General features: G+C 42.8%; 1 protein-coding gene across 1 annotated transcript in view; it reads left to right on the top strand.

Moving 5' to 3' along the window:
* The window catches only part of Bbs9 (Bardet-Biedl syndrome 9), a 384,815-nt gene that overhangs the window by 284,773 nt on the left and 75,511 nt on the right, over nucleotides 1-24,531 (top strand). The window contains exon 17 of the mRNA XM_026778926.1: nucleotides 16,401-16,583. Within this exon, the coding sequence (XP_026634727.1) occupies nucleotides 16,401-16,583 (183 nt within the window). The remainder of the gene's footprint in view (nucleotides 1-16,400; nucleotides 16,584-24,531) is intronic.

Here is a 24,531-nt window from a genome sequence, read left to right on the forward strand (position 1 = left end):
TTCTTTCTTTCTTTCTTTCTTTCTTTCTTTCTTTCTTTCTTTCTTTCTTTCTCCTCCCCCCTCTCTCTTTCTTGTGAATTGATGCTTTTTGTCATCAGAATTAACTCTGAGTTTTCTCCAGTAGCTAGAAGGTAAGCTTGGATACTTAGTTGATAACTCATCAAAGTCATATTGATGATCTGGAACTTCTGTTCTCTGTTCAGGCAATGGTGGAAGACAGGGAAACAACTTAGGAACCCTGAGCTTGGCTTGCTGTTCTGGGGCTCCTGCTGAATGGATGTCTCGTATGTGCCACCTGTGTAATCTGTTTTAGTATCAAGTCTTATTACTCTGAAGATTGTCGGAGCCTGTGCTTAAAATTGTTCTTGGGGGAGTTAAAATGGTGGCTGCAGAAGGAAGCTAGAGACCTGAAAGGAAGAGGTTTCGGGAACTCTGACTGTTCTCACTAGACATGGCGCCTCTTCACCATGATGACATTCTCTCCCCAGCTTTACAACTGTGTGATTGAACTAGTGCCTGTTATGCAGAAATGCTTTCAACTCTTCATCCAAGTTTTGGGAATTAATACCAATAATAATAAAAAATAGCCATCTAGGCGGTGGTGGCGCACACTTTTAATCCCAACACTTGGGAGGCAGAGACGGGCTAATCTCTGTGAGTTAAAGGCCAGCCTGGTCTACAAGAGCTAGTTCCAGGACAGACTCCAGAACTGCAGAGAAACCTTAACTCCTAAAAAAACAACACAAAAGAAACAAACAAAAAGCCATGCAAGTTAGCTATTCACAATGGTAAATGTTATCATTAGCTTGCTGTTCTGAAACGGATTCAGAATTCTTATAAGTAGACACTATCGGGATATTAATTCAACCAGCCTCATGGGTTAAATTAGGTAAAAAATAAATTGTTTGAAAAACTAGCTTAAACTGCACATCTCTCTCAAGTGTTCTAGCCTACCTGTGGCCCACTTAAACTGTGTAAAGAGAAGAAAAGAAATGTTTCTTAAATGAGCAGCTCTTCTAGTCTAATCCACGTTTGGGCATTTTCAGAAAAGATCCTGTTTTTATCTGTACCATTTGCTTACTTGTGTTTGTATTTTTTTTTCTTTGCTGAGGGAAAAATCAATCTTTTTCCTTGTTCTTGGCCTCTTTTCTTTTTCTTTTTTTTTTTTTTTGTGTGTGTGTGTGTGTGTGTTGTGCTTTTATTGAAGAAGCTATATGATAGAAAGTTCACAGAAAGACCAAAGCTATCTTCCGGACCCTTTAAAAATTATTAGGGCTGAGGCTGTCCACGTTATTAGCCTGTCCATTGGTGTCGTCCTTGTTCAGCTCTCGTTGAGGCAGCCATGTTGGTGAGAATTTATGGATGGAGCTCCTGACATTGCTAGGAGGCACAGCTCTCGCAAACTCCCCATCTTCTGGCTCTGCAATGTTTCTCCTCCTCTTCCACAGTGAACCCTGAGCCTCAGGTGTGAGTTGTGCTGCAGATGCCTCAGCTGGGACTGGGCAGCAGAACTCTGCATTTTGATGGGTTATAGTTTTCTATAGTCAACTCTGTTGCAAAGAGAAGTTTCCTTGATGAGGGGTGAGGATTGTGCTTCTCTGTAAGGACAGATATTAAGAATGCAGTTAGGGATTATGTTGGCTTACAAAAGTCTGAATCATATACGTTCTTTCTCTAAATCCATGACTTCACCACTCCTGGGTAGCTGGCTAGGGGTCAGTACTAGGCGTGAGTTCTCTCTTATTGATTAGGTCTTTAGTCCACAAGCTATTGATGACCACCAAGGTGTGCATGCCACTATTGTCCCCTTAGGGCTACAGGCATCTTAGGAATTCTGAGAGCAAGAAAAATAGTCTTCCCCAGGGAGGAGCACACTGATGGGTTATGCAATAGGCAGTAGTCACATTCAAGTAACATTATAGGGATTGAGCATGTTCTATTTATATATTTAGGAGTATATACATACATGTATATACATACATACATGTATGAAACAGCAATTAACAAACAAAAAAGGAGCCACAAATTTGAAAGAATAAGGAGGTGTATATAGGAGGGTTTACAGGGATAAAAAGAAAGGCAAAAATTCATATAATTATATTATAATCTCAAAAATAGAAATAATTAAAAATATTAATCTAAACGTATTTCTGGGGACTGGAGAGATGGCTCAGCAGTTAAGCACACTTGCTACTTCTCCAGAAGATATCATTTTGGATCCTCGTACCCACTTTGGCCAGGTCATTATCTCCTGTAACTTCACTTCCAGGGACCCAATGCCTTCTAGTTTCTGTACACACACATCACAACAAATAAATAAATAAATCAGTCAATAAATAAAATCTTAATCAAATTCTGATCTACATTAGAAAATTACAGCGATATCTACTATCTTTTGACTGGGTCAAAAATCACTAAGAAGATAGTACTTAAAATTTATCTTGTAACAATGAAAATTGAAATTGTCCAGTTAATGTTATTGCTTTTACAGTGATTTTGGTGAACCAAACTTCTGTCCTAGTTCTGGCCTTTGTTGTGTACCTTCTACATGCTAGGCACTGTGACAAAATGCCTACTATGTGCTAGGTGCAGTGACAAAATGCCTACTATGTGCTAGGCAATGTGACAAAAATGGCTATTATGTGCTAGGTGCTGTGACAAAAATGCTTCTATGTGCTAGGTGCTGTGGCAACCATGTATGTTACAGAGGAGGAACAGATGCAAAAAGAGATCAAGTAACCCTCTTAGAGCCAAATGACAGGCCTGGATTTGGTTTTTCATTGGTACTAGGTTGGTTTCTTCTGATGTTTGATGTGCCTGATCATTGCAGGGGTTCCAGACTCAAATGACTATAAGGCCACCATGCAACATAGGTATAGATGAATGACAAAAAGAGCAATTTGTAGAACACAAGGATTTTCCTGAAGCAAAAGTAATTGTATACCCCAGTGTGGGCTCATTTATTTATTTATTTATTTATTTATTTATTTATTTATTTATTTATTTTTTGGTTTTTCGAGACAGGGTTTCTCTGTGGCTTTGGAGCCTGTCCTGGAACTAGCTCTGTAGACCAGGCTGGTCTCGAACTCACAGAGATCCGCCTGCCTCTGCCTCCCGAGTGCTGGGATTAAAGGCGTGCGCCACCATCGCCCGGCGGCTTATTTATTTTTAAAACACTTTATTGATTTTTGTGGATTTCACATCATGCATCCTGATCTCATTCATCTCCCCATCCCACCCTTATAACCCCCCCCCCGAATAAAATAAATTAAATTTTAAAAGAAAAAAATTTCATCATGGAAGCTGTAGTGTGACACAATGAGTCACACAGTAACCCTTCAGTCAGTAAAATCTTTACTTGCAAGTTCTCATTGCAGTGAGTCGTTGGTCTGGTCCAAGGCCTCTGACTTCTGCTGCACTATTGATCCTGGGCCCTCACTGGGACTCCTCTTGGATATTCTATTGATGTGTGTGTGTGTGTGTGTGTGTGTGTGTGTGTGTGTGTATATTCTGTTAGCCTGTCTTTTTATTGGTGAATTGGTTTAATTTATATTGATAGATGTTAACGACCAATCATTGTTAATTCCTGTTATTATGTTGTTGGTGGTGGTGGTGATAGTGTCTCTCTGTGTGTGTTTCCCTTCTTTGGGTTTTGTTGGTGTGAGATTATCTATTGCCTGTGTTTTCCTAGGTGTAGTTAACATTCTTGGGTTGGAGTTTTCCTTCGAGTACTTTCTGTAGGGCTGGGTTTGTGGATAGATATTGTTTAAACTTGACTTTGTCATGAGATCTTGTTTTCTCTATCTATGGTGATTGACAGTTTCACAGAGTATAGTAGTATTGACCGGCCTCCATGGTCTCTTCAAGTCTGTAAGACTCTGGCCAGGCCCTTCTAGTCTTTATAATCTCCATTGAGAAGTTGTTTATAAATCTAATATTTTTGCATTTATATTTTACTTGTCCTTTTTTTCCTTGCAATTTTTAATATTTTTTCTTTGTTCTGTATGTTTAACATTTTGATTATTATGTAATACAGGGACTTTTGTTTCTGATCCAGTCTATTTTCTGTTCTGTAAGCTCCTTGTGTCTTTATAGGCATGTTAGGAAAATTTTCTTCTATGATTTTGTTAAATATATTTTCTGGATTTTTGAGCTGGGATTCGTCACCTTTTCCTATTATTCTTAGGTTTGGTCTTTTCACAGTGTCCTAGATTTCCTGGATGTTTTGTGTTAGGAGTTTTTTATCCAACATTTTCTTTGACCTATGAATCTATTTATTTTATCATATCTTCAACACCTGAGATTCCCTCTTACATTTCTTGTATTCTGTTGGTGATGCTTGCATCGGTAGGTTCTGTTTGCTTGTCTAGATTTTTCATTTCTAGATTTCCTTCACTTCATGTTTTCTTTATTGCTTCTATTTCAAATTTCATGTCTTGAATGGTTTCCTTTACCTATTTTTTCCTTGACTTTCTTGTCATTCTTTAAGGGATTTATTGATTTCCTCCATTTTTTTTTGGTTGCTTTTCTTTGATTTCTTTGAGTTTTTCATTTCCTTTTTAAGGACCAGTGTCATATTCATAATGTTGACTTTATGGTCATTTTCTTGTGTTTCAAGTGCTTTGGAATATTCAGATCTTGCTGTTGTAGGGTAACTGGGCTCTGGTGGTGCCATATGGCCCTGGCTGTTGTTGAGTGTATTTTTGGGATAATGAGGTCTAGGCCCTGATTTCTGAGTTTGTCTTTGTTGGATAGGTTTTTGTTCCTGGGTTTTTGTTTCCTCTTTGGTCTTCTGGTCTCTGTGACCTGGATTTCTGGTGGCTGGGCATGACCTCTGATCCTGGAGGGAGCCTCTGTCCTAGCTGGGAGCTGGCCTTCTGGTGGTTAGCTCAGCCTTCATTACAGCTAGGGGTCTCTGTTCTTCTCACTGGTGTGGGCTGTACCTGTTCTTCTGACTAGTATGGCCTGTACCTGAGCAGGTGAGGTCTCCTACAGTTGGGGAAGGGCTGGCCTCAGGAAGGATGATGGGGTCTTGAGGGCTGGAATGGGTTTGGGAACAGAGTTTAGGGAGTGTGGTGGTTCAGCTGGCAGGTGATCACTTGCCTCTTCTTTTCACTGTTGTGGCCTGCACTAGAGTCAAGGTAGTCTGCCAGAGTGGAGGCAGGACCTAGCTCCTGAGCAGGTGAGGTCTCCCAGAGTTGTGGGGTTGGACTGGCCTTGGGAAGATGAGGTGTGATGTGTGAGGGCAAGGTTTATGGAATGGTTCTTAGGGAACAGAATCTGGGGAATGGAGAATTTGGCTGGCAGGTAGGTCACTCACCTGTTCTTCCCAGTGTGTAACTCTGGATTTTTTTTTTTTGTGTATGTAATACTTGTATCATAATGAGCATCATGGCGTTTCCTTAAATGTGCAATTCCTAGGATTATTTAAACTCAGGACTTGGACCCCATCCCACAAGTGGATTACTGGCTTTATATGTCCTGATCTTGCAAAGGAGAGTATGGATATATTTGTCTAGACCCTGTTGAGAATCCATAATTATTTATAATTATTAAATTTGTAATACCATCAAACAGAACTTATTTCTGTTAGTCATTTTGGTAGTGCATAGTCTCTAATGTTGACCGGGAGACCAGGTGCCTGAATGTCTGTGCTCTGTCTCTAGGGTTTGTTCCTAATAGAAAGCTTAACTGTTCTAAGTCCATGGACTCTAGACTGGAGGATCCCTGCTGTGGGAAGTCCTTCTGTCTGTGTTGCTTTTATTGGTTAATGAATAAAGAAACTGCCTTGGGCCTATAGCAGAGCTAGGTGGGGAAAAGCTGAATGCTGGGGAAAAAGGAGGCAGAGTCAGAGAGAAGCATTGGAGCCCCACCAGAGCCAGAGGGAACTTTAGCCGGTAAACCACAGCTATGTGGCTATACACAGATCACTAGAAATGGGTTAAATTAAGATATAAGTGTTAGCCAATAAGAAGCTAGAGCTAATGGGCCAAGCAATGTTTTAGTTAATATAGTTTCTGTGTGATTATTTTAGTTTTGGGCAGCCGGGACAAACAAGTGGCCTCCCTCCTACAGATCCCAACTTTCTGAGAACATTGACCATTTGGCAATGTCTGCAAATATTTTTGGTTATTATAGTTAATGGGAAGAGCTCTGGTGTGTAGGGCTTGAGATGCTGTGTACTTCCCTCAGTTGCCGAGACAGCCCACGACAAAGACTTTTCTGGTCCCCTAACATTGCATTGGTAGCAGTAAAGACTTGGAAGAATTTACCAATCATTGATAATGCTTTGCATGTAGGAGATGTGAATGTTGATCCTGGTTATTTACAAACTATGGTCAGCCTAATAAATGACACAGCATACAAAAATTTTCTAGAGATGATAGGCCTTGTTCTTACTCTCCTGAAAATCACACTTGCACCGAGCAGGCTGTGTGGTACTCTGATACATTGTCATCTTTGTGGATGCTCTCATTCAATGAGTCATCAGAAGTTTTTATTTATTTTAGTACATCAACTGCTCAAGGAAATCTTTCCATGTGCCAGAGACTGTGGGCAGGCACAGCCAGTAAAAGGACAGTCGCTTTAGAGTTCCCACAGGCTGTGGCTATAGAAATACTCACAGCTCTCGGTCATGCCACATGAGACCAGGTAACTCCATGCATCGCCTTGTATATTAGTTCCATGTAGTCTGGTCATAAACATGTACTGCCAGACAGTAAGGTATAAAAGCAAAATCATAAAAGAAAACCCACAAGTGTTTAAGAGAACCAGGCCCTGTCTACAGGCTGTTGTTATGTACTCTGGCTGGCTGGGAACTTCTGATCTTCCCACCCCGCCCCCGTATTCCTGGGAGTCCAGCCTACACACCACTGTCTAATTTAAAAATCTGGATATCCTAAAAGATGATTCATAGAGTGGACAGATTTTTGTTTGCTTGTTTCCCTGTGTGTGTGGGTGTGTGTGCGGTGCATGTGCACGCGTGTGTGCTCATGTGTGTATGTACATGTGAGTGTGTGTATATGTGTGTAAATGTTACTTCATTTCAGGAACTCTGATCACTGTTGTCACCAGCACTGCGAGGAATCCGGGTTCTCTTTTTTTGCCATCATAAGTGGGTCACCAGCATACGCTAATCAATCACATGTAGAACCATGTCTTAACGCTGACTGCCTTAGGTAGGGGAATGTTTGGGACACCCAGCCAGCTAGCTCCCCATCTCACCATTGTTCCCCTTCATGGAAAATGGCACTCCATGCTGTGTGGGTAGCTTCTAATCATAGACACATCTGTCTATAGGCTGTTGCTCAAAACATTCTAAAGTTAGAAGCTGTTCAGACCCCACGGATGTTGTTGTTGGAGAGATAGCTGTGGCATTCTCCAGGGCTTGTAAAGTGAGCTCTAACGTTGCCAACAGTGATTCCTGCTTTCCTAGCAATCTGTTCAGTGACAGGCCACGGCCCAGAAAACAGTCTTTTGTCTTTTTACAACCTGACTCCATTAATTATTATTTTTTAAATTTGGGTTTCCCTTGGCTATAGGTAGAGAATTTTATAGGAAGAGGTAAATCTTTGGTCAGATGTGGGGGCAGAGGTGGGGAGATAAAAATCATAGTCAGACCGAGAGATCAGTCGAGACAGGCATTGGAGTGAGTCCCTTTCAGCTGATTAAATTACATGTCTCTTTAGTGACTAAGCTGTGCAGAGAGTTTCTCTGTGTCACCTTTAAGTTATTTTTGTCTGTCTCATTTCACATTTTTATGTATCAGTGGTATACATTTGGAACACACCAGCCAACGTCTTTGTCTCAACACTGCTTATATTTTATATTTTTCTGGACAGAGCATTTAAAGGGGAAGAGTTTTTCTTATATAACCAAGTTTCTCAGGATTAATTTGTTTTCTAAAACAAGTTTTATGTGAATTCTCAAGGCATTTGGCAAGTGTAGATTAACGTCGGGGAAAACTCTTATCCTGGCAAGAACTGTCATGGTTTTGAGGGTCCCAGGAGCCATGCCTTGTTGTTCCTGACTGTTAGGTTGTTTCCTTATCGTTTTATGAATATGGAATGTATGAGTCAAGCTTTAATGAGACATGACCATTGATTTCTACTGTTCTTAGCTGCCCAAAATGGTCCTGGGGAAAATGTATCCTAATCCCAGGCGTGGTTTAGAAATTTAAGCTCCGGGTTACAGGAGAGCCCAGGATCCTCTCTGTTACAGGTGCTGCAGACTGAAATCCATCCCTGTCCTCTATATGTAAACTAGCAGAACATCAAATGGCTAAGAATTATATTCTTGCCCAGTATGGTGGTGAGTTCCAGCATTGCAGAGGCAGAGATAGGCAGATTTCTGAATTCAATGCTAGTCTGGGTTACATGGCAAGTTCCAGGACAACCAGGGCCATCTAGAGAGACTTCATCTCAGAAAACAACACTAACAGCGAAGATTATATATATATATATATATATATATATATATATATATAATTATTATTGTAACAATAGATTATTTCTATGTTTTCATAATAAAATGCCCAGAGTTGGCTTTGATCTGTGCGGGAGGTAACATGTAATGAATGCGTGCAGGCTTACAAACACTCCCAGCACACTCCTCTAGGCTTTCTGACATCCATGTCCTTTCTCTTTCTTTTTGAATCTTATTTAACTTTCTCTTTGCTGACAGAACATTCTTTTGGATACAAATACTCACTTTCCAGCTAAAGGAACAATTGAGCCCTGGTAAGCTTCTTCCTTATTGCAAGGCTCTTGCCAGCCTGGGTTGACTGCTAACAGTGGTGAGAAGGAGACTGCCCTCTTTCTGCTGTTTCCTATGCTGAAAATGGATCTGACCCATGGGCTGCCGTCTGAAGAGTACATTCTTGTAGGCAGTCATTAGAACTGCCTGTATCTTGTGTGTGTGCATGTATGTGCGTGTGCACGTGTGTGTGTGTGCGTGTGTGTGCACGTGTGTGCGTGCGCCATTCATGTGTGTGTACCCACAGTGGCAGAACAGGGTGTTGAATTCCTGGAGCTGGAGTTAGAGATGGTTGTGAGCCACCTCATGGGGGTACTGAGAACTGAACTCTGGCCCTCCGCAAGAGCATCCAGGGCCTTAACATCTGAGCCATCTCTCCAGCCCCTGTCTTCATGGTTTAATAGAAGTGTAGCAAAGTAAAAGAAGGGATTCAATATGTCTGACTTTTATAGCTTTTAGTAGTATATTCGATGCAGTCTCTAATGACATTTTACTTTGAAACTTGATTAAATTTAGCAGCAGAATGAAGACTGTCCTGCTGAGGGATCACAAAGGGTGGGGCACAGAAGAGAGTGTGATGGCCAGGTGTTCCCTCACTTTCGGGAGGGTGATTGGTAGTATGTTCTAAATATCAACAGATGAATCCTCTTTTTTCAGTGTCATTATTTGTCTGATTAAAAATAATTTACCTCCTATACCTAAACAATATAGATTGTTCAAAATTGTGACATGAGCCCAGTGAGCTAGAGATGAACAAGAGGGGTGTTAGCTAGTTTTTACTGAGCATTATTCTGTAGGTGAGAAAACCAGCCTGAAGGAGATAAAGTCTGAACAGCTTGTGAGTGGCATTGCTGGTACTCACACATACGCCTTATTGGCTCAAAAGCCACCCGATTATTCTGTGATTTTGAATGTCATTAAAGCCTTCATCCCAATATGATATTAGTCATTAATGTACGAAAACGTTCTCCTGCTGCTTTCCTCACTGTTTGGCCAAATAGCTGACAAGAAGCACCTTGTTTTGGCTCTAGGTTTCAAGGTGTGGAGGCAGCTGGCTCCATGGCAGCAGCTTGCTCACAATGGGTGGACCAGGAAACCGGGAGGTGGATGCTGGTACTCAGATCACTCACTGCTTTTTCTTCTCTTTTAAACTATTGAATCCTCAGCACGGGTGATGAGCTTCTCTCTACAGCTAACAATCTCTGAAGTCCCCTCTTAGACACGCCTGGAGGTCTTCTTTGTGATTCTAAATCTAGTCAAGTCGACAGTATGGCTGAACTGTCACAACTGCCCAAGTGCTGTCTGTGAATTATGCCATCAGAGTAGACCTTTCTGTTTGACTTATTTTAACGTCTTGACTGCTATCTACTTTACGCATATAATGAACAGTTTTTGCCGTACTCACAGGGATGTACCCTGTTACCACAGTTTAATTTTGAAATAACTCATCTTCCCTAAACGAAGCCCCATACTCATCAGCTGCCATTTCCCAGGCTACCCTACCCACCATCCGACCACTTCAGTCTGCATCTTGGATTTGGCTGTTCTGAACATGGTCTTTGGAGAAAGCTTCTTTCACTTTTTTCAGTTTTTTTCCACAGCTACTCGGGTTTAATGTGTATACATACCTCTTTCTTTTTATGGTGGAATCCTATTCTATTTACATGGCTATACCAGGTTCTGTTTATTCGTTAATCAGGTTGTAGCCAGGTCTTTCTACATTTTGGCTGCTGTAAATAAGGCTGTCATAAATATCCATGCTACACTTTGAGCATTCCCTGGTGTGTTAGATGCCAGTTCCCTGACATGGTGTCGTTGGGAGGTAGTAGAAACCCTGAGGAGTGATGAGGGATCTTCAGCTCATTAGGGATGTATCCTTGAAGGGGATAATGGGACCTCAGTTCTTCCTCATCTTTTTTGCTTCCTTGCTGAAGTGAATGGTTTTATATGACTGAGTGCTTCTGCCTGATGTGGGATTTTCCTCTGTGTGCTGTGATTACCATTAATGAATAAAGAAACTGCTTTGAACCTATAGCAGGGCAGAACTTACCTAGGCGGGGAAAACTCAGCTGAATGCTGGGAGAAAGAAGGGCAGAGTCAGAGAGAAGCCATGGAGCTGCTGCCAGAGTCAGACATGCCAAAACTTTGCTGGTAAATCACTGCCACGTGGCGATACACAGATTAATAGAAATGGGTTAAATTAATATATGAGTGTTAGACAATAAGAAGCTAGAGCTAAGGGGCCAAGCAGTGATTTAAATAATACAGTTTCCGTGTGATTATTTCAGGGCTAAGCTGCCGGGAACTAACTAACACCCCCCTCCAACATCTGCCCTCATGGGTTACCACAAGCTCAAAGCAATAGGACCAAGTAGCATATCCTGATGGAATCCTCCAAAAATGTGGGCTAAAATAAACCTTCCTTCTTTATATGTTCATTTTCTTGGGTAATTGTTATAGTAACATGACTCTCTTTAACACATTTTATGATCAAAAATTTGAGTTCACTTATATTGTCATTGCTTTTGTTGGTAACTTTGGAAGTGGAATTACTGGGTAGGTCATGTGCCAATGTTTATCTTTCTGAGGAACTGCCAGACTTCTTCCCATGTTTACCATATTACATTCCTGCAGCTCAAAATTCTCCATATCCTTGTCAATCATTGTTAATGCTTTTGTTTCTCTCTCACTCAAGTATCATAATGCTATGTGTCTCTGTTAGGGTTTTTATTGCTGTGAAGAGACACGACAACTGTGGCAGCTCTTATAAGGAAAATATTTAATTGAGGGGCTTTGCTTACAATTTCAGAAGTTTAGTCCATTATCATCTAGCAGGGAGCATGGCAGCGTGCAGACAGATGTGGTACTGAAGAGGTAACAGGAATTGGACTGAGACACTGGGTGGTAGGTGAGCATAAGGAACCTCAAAGCCCACCCCCACAGTGACACACTTCCTCCAACCATACCATACCCACTTCAGCAAAGCCACACCTCTTAATAGTGCCACTCCCTATGAGCGGTTATGGGGGCCAATTACATCCAAACTACCATACTATGAAATATGAAAAATAGTGCCACTACTATTTATTTGTTTGTTTGTTTGGTTATTTGTTTGTTTATACAGGGTCTTACACTATAGTTCAGTCTAATTTTGGGAACTCACTAAAATCCTTTTGCTCAGCCTCCCAGGAGCTAGGATTACAGGCATGAGGCAGAGTGCTAGAGTCTCCATGTTACTTCATACTTTAGAGGTGCCAAGTCTGAAACATTAAACAGGAAGGCTCACTTGTTTGAAGGGAATGTGTGGGATGGGCAGCTCCAGAGATTAAATCACCTCACACAAATGTAAAGCTTTCTAATCAATTGGATACTTAGAGATCACATTTCCCACATTTTAAAGATAATGCAACTAGAGCCCAGAAAAGGGAATTAAATTTATGCTTAATGCCGCTGCCAGGAGGGGAAGGCCTGTTTGCCTGGTTCCCAGGCCCCCTGTGTTCCAGCATGGCCTTTTCCATCCTTCCCTAGGAGCAACGTGGAGCTCCCCTGACTAACTTGTTCACCCACGTTGGTTGGTTACTGGAAAAGATCTAACTAAAACCATGTTGTATATTGAAGTTTGGCGAAAGTGAGAGCTGCCACGGGGGCACCAGAGAGAATTTGATGTCCATCCTGCTGATACAGAAGCCAGTGTGACAGGAGACAGTCAGCACAGCAGGGTGTTCACTGTTGGTCCTTCCTGCAACCCTCTTTTCTTATTCTTCAGATGCAGCCAATAGTCTCTACCCCATAGGGTTGTTCTGAGAATTAAAGGGGATAATCCCTGCAAAGAGTTCGCCTGGACTTGGTTCCTAGAAAGGCTTCAGTAAACTACTGACAATTATTACAACCATTGGCTTGTTTAGACTATTGAAAACATTGTAACTTGAGGTTTATAGAAAAATGGATGAGTCATCCTTTAAAAAAGAATAGCTTCACTAAGGAAGGTGGCCTGGAAAATCAGTCTTTTGTCTAGCTTTCATGTTTCTGAGCTATACAGAATGTAACAGCATTCCCATTGCTAAGAGAAGAAGACAGTATATTACCATCACATTCTTACACACTGTTAGCTTGGTGACTATGGACAGTGCCTAAGTATCTCACTTTGGGAAGAGAGCAGCCATTTTCAGTTAGCCTTGTGTTGAAAGCCCCAGCAATGGTAAAATATAAAGCCCAGATGTCTGTGACAGGTATGATATATAAGCAGTGCTTACCCTACATATTCCAAAGGAGGATCCACTATAGATTTTATGGGGTCACCTGTGGGCATTTGTGTTTCTATGCAAACACAGGGCATTTACTGGGAAGGCAGGAAGCGCAGGTGGCATCCTGGCACATCCTTGCCCTTGCTCATTGCCCTGGCCAGTGTGCACAGATGGCACCAAGCCTTCCTCTCTTCATCACTGAATGGGAAATGGGACGAGGTGGGGACTGTCAGTAATTTCTGTCTCAGAGGGCCGTCAAAACAACTGAGCGATGGATGCTAACGGCTCTGAGTTCACAGTACCTGGACCACAGTCAGCTCAGCAGTTCCCTTCCAAGCAGCAGCGCAGTAGGATTCTGCGTGCCACACGTGAGATTTGGAGGCAGATTGGACTAGCTTAGGTGGAGAAATTGGACATGTCTGTGTTCACATAGCATGATTCATGTCTACTCCGTTGTTGCTGCTGCTGCTTTCCTGTAACCAATTTTAGAGCCTGTCTTGGCAGCTGGAAGTATTTGGGATTAATTTCACACTCGCTTTATGAGTTGAGTGTTTTCCTGCAGCTCCCTGGGCCTCTGCCTCATTACTTTGGCATCAACTGATATGGGCATTGGACAGAGATGTCCTTTGGGGTCTCCATTTTATTTGGAAACCATCAATTTGAAAAAGCAAAACAAAGGCCATAGCACATTGTGCTTGAACTCGTTAGCATTTACTGTTTCCTATAGCCCTCCCTTCTGTAGTTCTGTACACCAGGAAATGCACAGCTTTCTCAGACAGTGGGGAGCCCTGAAAAAGGAGATCACTCTCCCTCAAATGTTAAGTCCTAGAAGCTGGTTGGCATTGCTTCTTAGTTCCAGGTGATCTGGGAGATCTTTTGGGGCTTGGCCATTCAGATCTGAATCTTGATGGGTTAGTTTTTCCAGCCCTCTTTCATATGCTAATTCTGCTTACTTCATTTGGCTCTGATGGAGAACAAAGTAAACTTGGCTGTTACATGCAAAACTAAATTGAGACCACGGAGATCTGTTTAGTATTTCATGCTGGCCAGTAGGTCAGAAAGATTTTGGGGGGGGGGGGGGATAATTTACGTAAGAAATTGTTTCTCCCATTTCTCTCCGGTTTCTGTGACCGTTTGGGGATAACAGTCTCTTTCAACAATGGCACAGAAGCAGACCCCATGAGACAGGGGCTTTGAAAAACGGAGTTTCTCCCAGATTCCTGCAGTTTGGGCCTTCTTCTGGAAAGAGCCTGTGGCTTGGACTGCTGTCTCACTAAGTCCTTCTTTCACTACAGCTGTGTTTAGCAAGTTGGGTGGGGCCGTGGACAGACACGGTGCTACACTTAGTGAGCACGCATCGAACATGGTATCCTGAAGTCCCATGAGCAAATGCCTCAAGCTTTTGTTATGCCTGGCAGTGCTCTATTGATGTCTTTGGAGTTTAGTGCCTGCTCTCCACCTGAGCTTTTCCCATGAGCGACCTCTTCATTTTCCTCCTCCTCACTGCGCTTCCTCAAGCAGTCTGTTCTCCTTTGCTTTGCTGGGATTGTATCCTCTCTTGAAGGCACATTCCCGCTACCTGTGTATTAGGAGGCCTCCCTTCTCAGTTGTGGGCAGGAGAATGATTAACATTATCTCTGGTGCAGAGGTCAGAGTGCATCCCCTAGAATGCATTCTGCAAATTCCTGCACATACCTGGTACTCAGGAGCTGTTCATGACCTTGGTCTCTCTATGAGTTCAACTTTGGACAGTGAGCATCTCTGTCAGTATCATTGTGGTCCTGCTAAGGATGCATACGATTTCAGGTGCTACAATTAAGCAAAGTGGCCTCTCCCATCTCTTCTAGGGGACTCCTTGAAGTAATGGGGAAGGGATGAGTTCCAACCCTATTTGAGTAAAATAGACCCCAGGGATATTAACTCTAGTCCATCGTAACCAGTCCTTTGCTAGCTTCTTTTACACTTTCTTTTCTGCACAATTAGAACATTATTATAATAACACTTCTTCCCACTAATTGGTTCTGTATGTACTCTTTCTTTTAAACAATTACGAGGTCCCGTGGGTTATACTCTCTTGTCTACTTTAAAATGCCAGAGGAAAGCACAGTCCTAGGCACACAGTAAGCAGTTCATTTTATGTGTTGCTGGCCTTGCTTCAGACACCATGGCTCCCCGGAGAGCTGACTGAACTGTAATTGGCTTCTGTAACTCCTTTAAGATGTTGGTCACATGGTGAAGAATCCTGGTGCGCACGGTATATTCAGGCAAAGTTCTTGGGTTGCGCCGTCTTCCCATCACTCCCATCTCATTTTCAGTGTCCCCCAGACACTCTGATGACCATCTCTGGAGAGCCCCTCTCCCCACATGGAATTTGAGAGACCACACAGCTGTAGACTGTACTCGTTTGAATGATGATGTTTTAACAAGCCCTTTGGGCCAGTGTCAATAAGCCATGAAATATCACTGAACGGATCGTCTGCACCAGACTGCCGAATCTCATCTGAGTCCTCAAGCTGGCTGGGACGTTGAGAAGGAGTTTATTACTCCAGCGTTGGCTCTTCCTGTTCTGGGGGACTATAGACGCCGTGAATCTCTGGGCCAGTCAGTTCATTACTTTTAATGAGCACAGAATTCACCAAGACATTAAAATAAAATAGAATCAAACACCAATGGGCAGACTTGGATATTCCACCCAATTGTTGCTTTAGTTCCTTTTTCCACAAGATTATTCAAGAGAGGTTTTAAGGCAGATCCTATTCGGTCCTGCCAGTTTCTATCCTAAATAGATCTGGCATTGCAAACCTAACACACCCTGAGCTGTTGTTAATGCCCAGTGGGGTGGTGTCTGACATTTGTGTTAAAATGACAGTTTTCAAACTGATCAGATGTTTGAACCTTGTTTGACCTTTACATATGTGAAAGAAACATTGGATATCTCAATGTCTTTAATCTATAAAGACAGATTTAATAGAAGTTATTTTCTGGGAAGAGAGTGATGAAGTTATTTAAAACACAGAGAAATAGTCACTTTATTTTATTTTATTTGATCAGTGTTCGTAGCTAAATATAAAAGACTGGAATAGGTTCACTCTCGAGTACTCCTATCCCACATAGTGAAGAAACCAGTGGGTAGGGAAGCTCACACGGAACAGTGTCCCTATAAAGCTGATTTTGTGGGTATTTCCACCGCTGGTCATATGGATTTAGAATTAGTTGAGACATTTTCTCACAGAAGGGAGCTAGTGGATGAATGATGACTTCTTTATTGTCCGACCTGACTGCGTCTGTGGGAGTCAGAGCTCATCAAGTTGTTCTAAAGGAAACAGGACTGTGCCAAATGCAACTTGCTGAGGGCTCGGGGGTGGCGTAAGCATCTCTAACCGAAGTTTGTCATGTCTTCAGGTGATGGCTCTAGCAGATGCAGTGGAGGAGAACCAGGACAGGCTGCTGCAGTCCTCCGCTGGCCTGAGGAGCGCCACCCATTTGCTGATTCTTCTGGTCAGACTGTGGCAGAAGCTGAGTGCCGACCAGACTGCTATTCTAGAAGCAGCATTTCTGCCATTACAGGAAGACACACAGGAACTGGTAAGGACCCACAAGCCCTGCTTGAACAGACTTTGGTTTGGGGGAGATATCACATGGCTATCTATGTTTTTTTAAAGCATCAAAGAGGCTTGTGTTTTTACAAAAACGCTGTTTTCCCTTTCTTTAAGCCATAATAAAAGTGTCATATGATGGCACTTTCTTTCCCTCCTTGAGCGGTTTTAAAAATAGGTATATAGTCTATTTTTATGTAGTACCCAGTGTGCTTTTATGGGCTCCTCAATCTCTGAGAGGCAGAGGTAGTCATTTGACAGTCTGAGTGATCACAGGAAAGCCTCTAGATTAGCTAATCCTTCCCAAGGCTGCCAGAGAAAACAGTTCAGTCATTTTAATTTGTTCAATGTTCTTAAATTTTAGTGTCGCTTCAAAGGTTAGGGCACTGAGATGGCTTTGCTGGAAGTGATGGGAATAGTTCTTTACATTCACGGAGTTCTTTATAATACTTCATAAAGCCCTCTGCCTTAGAAGAGCCGTTTCAGAATGAAATGGGAAAAGTGAGTCTGTGAGTTAGATTCTAACCAGAATCCATTAAACGAAAGCACCTCGCTTGTGTGATTCATAGATATGCACAGGACCAGGGCCTTCTGCATGGCCTCTGTGCTTTCCTCTGCGGAGAAATGATGGGCGCCTTGGAAACCAGTGATCCAAGCTCAGCTCTTTGTGGTGGCTTTTTCGGGGAAAATGATTTCAAACCCAGTTTCAGACCTAGATCTAAGAATGGTTGTGAAAGTCACAGTGCTGCAGCTGGCAAGGTCCTCAGGGCCTACCTGGCCCTGACGCAGCTGTCCCCAACTATCTCATTTCACCATAGATGTGGCACCAACGAGAGCTAAATACTGTGTCCTTCTCCATTTCACAGACAAGCCAAAACCTCAGCTTTCTATAGTTAAATGCACTTCTAACACTGGTGCAGTAGGCTCAGGATTTGGAACCAACCCATCTGCTCAGAAAATGTGTGCTTTTAGTCAGATGCCTCGTTTTAGTGAACACATTCATTGCCTTGGTTACTTTTCTATTGTCATGAACAGATGCCTCAGCCAAGGAAACTTTAAGAAGAAAACCTTCAATTTGAGGCTCATGGTTCCAGACGGTTAGATTCCATGACCATCATGGCTGGCCAGGAACATGGCGGCAGGCAGGCGTGGCAGTGGGGCAGTAGTTCAGAATTCATATCTGATCCACAAACACCAGGGAGGGAGAGAGAGAGAGAGAGAGAGAGAGAGAGAGAGAGAGAGAGAGAGAGAGAGAGAGAGAGCGCAAGCACTAGCTGGAATGGTGTGGGCAAAGCCCACCTCTAGTGATTTGCCTCCTCCAACATGGCCACACCTCCCAGTCCTTCCCAAACCTTACTACCAACTGGGCACCAACCATCAAAATATATGGGCTTATAAGGGCTATTCTCATCCAAACCATTACAGTCATAAAAATCTATTTTTTTAAAAAAAGAAAAATCTTTGTTTTGTGACCTAAAGTAGTAATAAATACACTGAAAAAAAAAGGGAAGGCACTTTTAGTTGCAAATTCTATAAAGAGACTGGCAATTTTCTTTTATAAGTCGAGTTGACCTTCAGTAGCAGAATCAGAGATGCTTAACTGTGGCAAGAGAAGGACGTTGTGCTGTGGTCAGATTATTCATAAATTTACTTTAGCAAGCCAAAGGCCTTGGTTAATCTCCAGTTTAAGGCCCACCACTAAATGACAGTCACCGTGGTCCTCGGCTGTTTTGAACTGCTACTTCTGTATCTGTAAGGGACAAGCTGGTCCCACCCCAGAGGCTGTGAGAGGAGCTGATGGGGCCAGCTGGGTAGAGTGACAAACTTTACAGGTCTGCACTGGGACTGGTTTGCACTAATCACCTTTATGGTAGTTGTCCATCTCTCTGCCATACTCCAAAGCAAGAATCATGTCCTGGGTCCTTTTCCATCCCTAGGACTTTAAGGACGGGTACATAGCCAGTATCTGTCCAGTGGAAGACTGGAGAATGCCGAGGGTGGGAGAGAAGAAGCAGCACAGGCCAAGCAATGTAATCTGTATCGCCCAGTGCAAAGGGTAGCATGAACCCCTGTCCAAAGAGTAGGTTGAGAGATGGCTCAGTGGGTGAGCGCACTGGCTGCTCTTCCAGAGGACCTGGGTCCAATTCCCAACACCCACTTGGCAGCATACAACTGTCTGTAACTCCAGTTTCAGGGGACCTGACACCCTCACACAGATATACACACAGGCAAAACACCAATGCATATAAAATAAATAAATCTTTAACTTAAAAACAGTAGGAGCAGCAGTGCTGTCGAGGCTGGAGAGATGCTTCAGCAGGTAAAGGAAATGGCTGTGCAAGCTTGGCAGCCCAGGTTCTCTGCCTAGAGACCAGGTAAAACTTCATGGAGAAAACTGACGCACAAGGTTGCCTTCTGACCTCCGCATGTGCACTGTGACATGCCATTGCCCCACCTCACACACATGCACACGCACACATGTACCCCCAGACACAATAAACTAAAAATTTTAAATCTCAGTGGATCCTTCTTCCCGAATCCCGTTTGTCTGTGGGTTCTGAGTTTCTGTGTTCTGTGTTCAACTACAGACCAAAAATATGTAGATATTGTCTTGACAAGAGGGAGACCACATTTGCAGTGTTTATTATGTATGCTGTTATGATTCTTGGATTTTATTATTAGTTATTGTCCATTTCTTTTCTGCACCTATTTATATAGCAAGTGTATATTGTATATAAAAGTATGTTTGTCTAAGGTTTGGTGCTACCTGGAGTTTCAGGCACCCACTGCAGGATTGGAATATCAGGGCTGAGGAACTGTACTATCAACTTAAAGGGTTTTGTTTTTTGTTTTTTTGTTTTTTGCAATTTCTCTCAACTTGTCTTTTTTTTTTCTCTTTTATGTCCTAGGTAAAAAACAATTGAAAACTGATTTTTGTTAGAATGAAATTTACCACTTAACTTTACTATATGCAATGCTGCTCTGTGTTCTTAAGTGTGTGTGTGCATGTGTGTGCACTTGTGTGTGCATGCACTTGTGTGTGTGTGTGTGTGTGTGTGTGTACACATGCTACAATGCATGTGTGGAGGTCAGAGGACAACTTGTCTGAGTTGGTTCTCTCCCACCACCATGTGGGTTTTGGAGTTGAACTTATGTTGAGTGTGTTCTCGGTGTAGGTCTTGAAGAACAGCATCTTTTAGAAGTACATGAGTGTGTTCACCATGAAGAGCAGAGTCCTGTAGAAATACCTGAGTGTGATCATCATGAAGAGCAGAGTCCTGTAGAAATACATGAGTGTGTTCACCATGTAAGCAGTTGAAAGGCTCCGTCCCTTCCTTCTTCGTGAAGACTTTCTATCCTGCCTCTCCACACACTCTCTTCCAACTCTCTTGCTAATGTGGTGAGAGGAGGTATATGTACTTGTGTCTGATGGATATAAGATATTTGAAAAAAGCACATAGCCTGAAAAATGAATTCAAATAGTAATTTGAATACTTCTTATTATACTTTTCATCTTTAATTGGACTGCATTTTTCACTTTGGGATTATATTGTTCGGACAGCCTGTGACACATACAGTGTGTGGTTTTGACATGCTAGTTCACAGTTCCTCATGATGCATCTATTGGCCCCACAAATAAATGTTATGTGATGAGACTCTGTGCTATCCAACTGAGACATGAAAATAAAATATTCAAACCTGAAATAATTTGAGAGGAGGGTGAGGCAGGAAAGAAAGGAGTCTCCTACCAGAATGTTGAAAATATACCCCATATTGAAGTTATTATGATACCACAAAAATCTGAATGCAATTTAGATGGTTTGGTTGAAGAAGATGGCAGAGTACATGTGTGAGGGGAGAAGCCCAGACATGTGGACACCATTTCCAGATGACACTGTCAGCTCCAGGTCACATGTCCCCACAAGTATTGAAAGGTAGAGAGAAATGCACAGATGATATTTATGTTTCAAATAACTCTGGCTAATCTGTATAATGATTTGTTGTGTTGTTATTTAGATGGAATGTGTCAGCAGGCAAGCTGTAGTCAATAGAAAACTCTAGAATAGTTTTTTTCCTAACAATATCAGCTTCACAAAGCAAACAATATTCAGAACCTTTCTACGCCAGTGGAAAGCAGCCCTCTCCACATGACGCCACCAGTGGTCAGTGGTAGTGGGAAGCAGTGACCTTTGTATGATATCATCAGCCTCAGTGTTGGTGGCAGGCAGCGCCCTTCACATGATGTCATCAGCGGTCAGTGTTGGTGGCAGGCAGCGCCCTTCACGTGGTGCCATCGCGGTCAGTGCCAATCATCGGTGTTTCTTTTGAAGCAGCATTGCATTTGCAGAAGAACTCATAGTTGTTTCTTTACCCCATCTCTTAGGGATACTTTTCCATTTTTTGTCACTTTTCAGTAGTAAATAAATGCTGATATTTCAGACTAGTGCATGTTCTTTTTTGTTGGTTTGTTTTTTAAGATGTTGAAACTTACATGCACCAGAGGTACTTTGTGGAGCTGTGTTGCCTACTGAGAAAAATATTAAAGACCGTGTTTTGTTTCAAAGAGCTCTTAAGCATAGTCATACTGGTGAATTTGATAATTAGAATTGCCACTGTCCCATTTTTGAAATGATGCCATACATGTAGTCCAAAATAGTATTTTAGCACTGCATGCCAAAGGGCTTTAGTATGTGTGTGTGTTTGTTGTGATCTTCCCATGATGCTTCACAGAACACAAAAGACATAAGGGAGTGTGTGTGTGTGTGTGTGTGTGTGTGTGTGTGTGTGTGTGCTTTTAGGACTGGCTCAATGGGATAATCTCTTACCAATTCATTTAATCATTCAATGAATTTTTATTGAAGACTTACTAGTTGTTAAATACCATTTGGACTACAACATACCTTTTAAACAAAACAAACTTAGGTGCCATTTTGGTGGTTTTAATTCAACTTTACAAGCAAACATTCTAACCCTGAGCTCTTCAATACAGTAGCCATTTACAGCATGAAATGTAAAGAAGCTGGTATGGGATCAATTGGCTTCATCATCTGTCTTTGTCTTGCTCACAGTTACCTGTGACAAGTGCTTACTGCGTTAGAGAGAGCAGACAGGAGGCCTCTTACATAGCACCCGTGGGCATCAAAGGAAATCCAGGGCTGTGTCAGTTGGATCAACCACAACACATACTAGGAAACCAGTGAAGGGGAGAGAGGAGACTGACATGAAATTCCTTCTTGATGTTTGATTTGACATTCCTTCTTTCTGGTATCTTGGGATCTGCTTGGTCATGTGTCAACACCAGGTACTTCTAGGAACAAAAGCTTTTTCTAAGAGATCTTAGAGCATCTGCATAAGAGGGAGGCGCGAGGCCAGTACGGGCTCTGCCGCTCTTCCTTTGATATGGTTTGGAAGTACTCTTGGTTGCTAACCTGTGACACTCATGGATGGTAGAACCCAGAGGAGGTGACCCCAGTGGAAGGAAGGGTGTCCCTGAGGATGTGGGCCCCGCTGGAAGGAAGGGAGTCCCGGAGGAGGTGACCCCAGTGGAAGGAAGGGTGTCCCAGAGGAGGTGGATCCCGATGGAAGGAAGGGAGTCCCTGAGGAGGTGGATCCCGATGGAAGAAAGGGAGTCCCTGAGGAGGTGGGCCCCGATGGAAGGAAGGGTGTCACTGAGGAGGTGGATCCCGATGGAAGGAAGGGTGTCCCTGAGGAGGTGGGCCCTGATGGAAGGAAGGGAGTCCCTGAGGAGGTGGGCCCTGATGGAAGGAAGGGTGTCTTTTGAAAGGGATACTTGGACCCCAGCTCTTCCCTCCAACTGTCACTTTCTCTCTGTCCTGAGGTGAGAACTTCTCTGCAATATGCTACCACTGTGATACTGTCTGGGTCTTGCCACAGGCCCAAAGGCCACAGAGCCAAGTTACCCCTGAAACAATGAGTCCAAATAAGCCTCCCTTCCTTGTGAGTTCGGTGTTAGCTCAGGTATTTCACCACAGCATCAGGGAGCCCTGTCTCCTCCATGTGGCCATGGCTAGTGCTGGGGTCGTCGTGAATTCCTTCCCTTCAGCATGCTCCTGACCTCTGAATCCCTTTGATTGCAGCCTTCTGGAGTGTTGCTTCATTTTGGATTGAATGTAGATAAATTCCCTTTGCCCTTCCTGATCGTGGTTCAGATCTGCTTCTCATTATCTTAGCAAATAGCTCAGATGGCTGGATTTTCCATCCATCAGATGGCAAGAGAGCAAGGAGGAGCAGGATTAAGATTTTTGAGTAGACTGCTTTGAGACTTTTCTTCTGAGGCTCTTGCATGTTCGCTTGGCTCTGGAGGGCCTCTAATGAAAAAAGCAACAGCGTCCTGGACTTCGAAACCTGGCTTCATAGACTCCACATGGCATAGCTTTTGGCTTGATATTTTCTTTCCTTTGAAATTGCATTCAATATCTTTGGCATTATTATCTACCATTTGAGAAAGAAAAGCTTTATTGTGTTCTTAAGGACGTAATAGCTGCCTTCCCTAGAAGCAGACTTTCGACTCCCTGGGAAGGGTAGGATGGAAATGTACATCAATGGGCGAGGGAGAATTGAACCTTGAGCATCACACTTTGATTAATTGTTCCTTTTACAAACCGATATGGAAAGGAAACTTATTTTTAACATGCTGAACATGGTTCATGTGAGAAAAAGATGTTTACGATAGGAAGTCCTATTGTGTGGAGGGACTTATCAAGGCTCACTTGGAAGGTTTAAGGGCACCTACGTCACAGGTCAGACTTGATGTCAGGACCATTGTGCCTGCTGTCTGGATTGAGCGATGACTGAGATGGCTAATCATTACCATTATTAATGACCCTCTTAAAAGGCAAACAAGAGGAGGAAGTCTGGTGTCACTATTAAGTCTGCCTTTATGACGGCTCAAGTATCATCGCAGTTGTAACTGTCTATGGGAATACAATCCAGGAAGTAAATATTCGGGTGTTTCCCATGGTCTTGGACTGCAAGATAAACATGTGGAATTAGTTTCATGTTCACAGTGGCCATATACCCAGTGTTGGTGCAACTTAGCTGTAAACACTATTGTTTAACTATATGATATTCTGTATCAGCAGAGTTGAATATAGCATATAGACCAGAGCTTTTCTTATGAATCTCTTTCTGGAAAGCTCCTTGTCTTGGGCCATTGCTTCTCTACCTGACTGCCTGTGCTGGCATCTGAAGCAGCCTTTCTGCCCATTTCTGTAGTGGCAGTCATTCACATCTCTGAACCCCTCTCCTATTCTCCCATTTCACATCTGCTTGCATGCGTCCCTTGGCTCTGTTGGCACCTGTGTGAAATCTGAGTGCCAGTGCCAGGCAGTCACATGGTTGCACCATTTCTCACTCATAAGCTCCTTTTCTGTGAACCTCCCCTCAGTCCACAGAAGCTGAGCGTTATCCAAGCAGAGCTGGCAGTGCCTTTCTCTTCGTGCAGAACAGTGCGGGATGTTCTCCCTCTTCAGGCAGGCCACTCTGCAGCCCCTCTCTTTCCTCTTGTGGACTCCACCCCTGGCATGACGACCTCACATCATACTCAGACACTGTTGTGTGTGCGTGTCCTGTATGTCCAGTCAATTCTTTTGCATCCTCACAGGGTTAAAGCAATTAAGTATATAACTATATCTAATCATTTGGGGATCTCTGAAGTAATTCAGATGTTCTTCCATACTGTACAGCTGTTCAAAGATAGCTTTTACAGAGGAAGCTTTCTACCCCTTTGCTATGCTCTATTTTAAAAGCTGTACCTCATGTTTTTGCATTGTCTAAGAGCAAAACCTGTTCTTTGATATGCCAATAGTAAGATTCCCATCCACACACCTGTCAGGCTAGAGCACCACGTGTGTATTGTCACGTGAGCATAGTGTAGTGATGCTGTCTTAGTGATGGTGTCGCAGATGTGACAGTGG

The sequence above is a fragment of the Microtus ochrogaster genome, chromosome 5 (genome assembly GCF_000317375.1).
Source record: "Microtus ochrogaster isolate Prairie Vole_2 chromosome 5, MicOch1.0, whole genome shotgun sequence".
NCBI lineage: Eukaryota > Metazoa > Chordata > Mammalia > Rodentia > Cricetidae > Microtus > Microtus ochrogaster.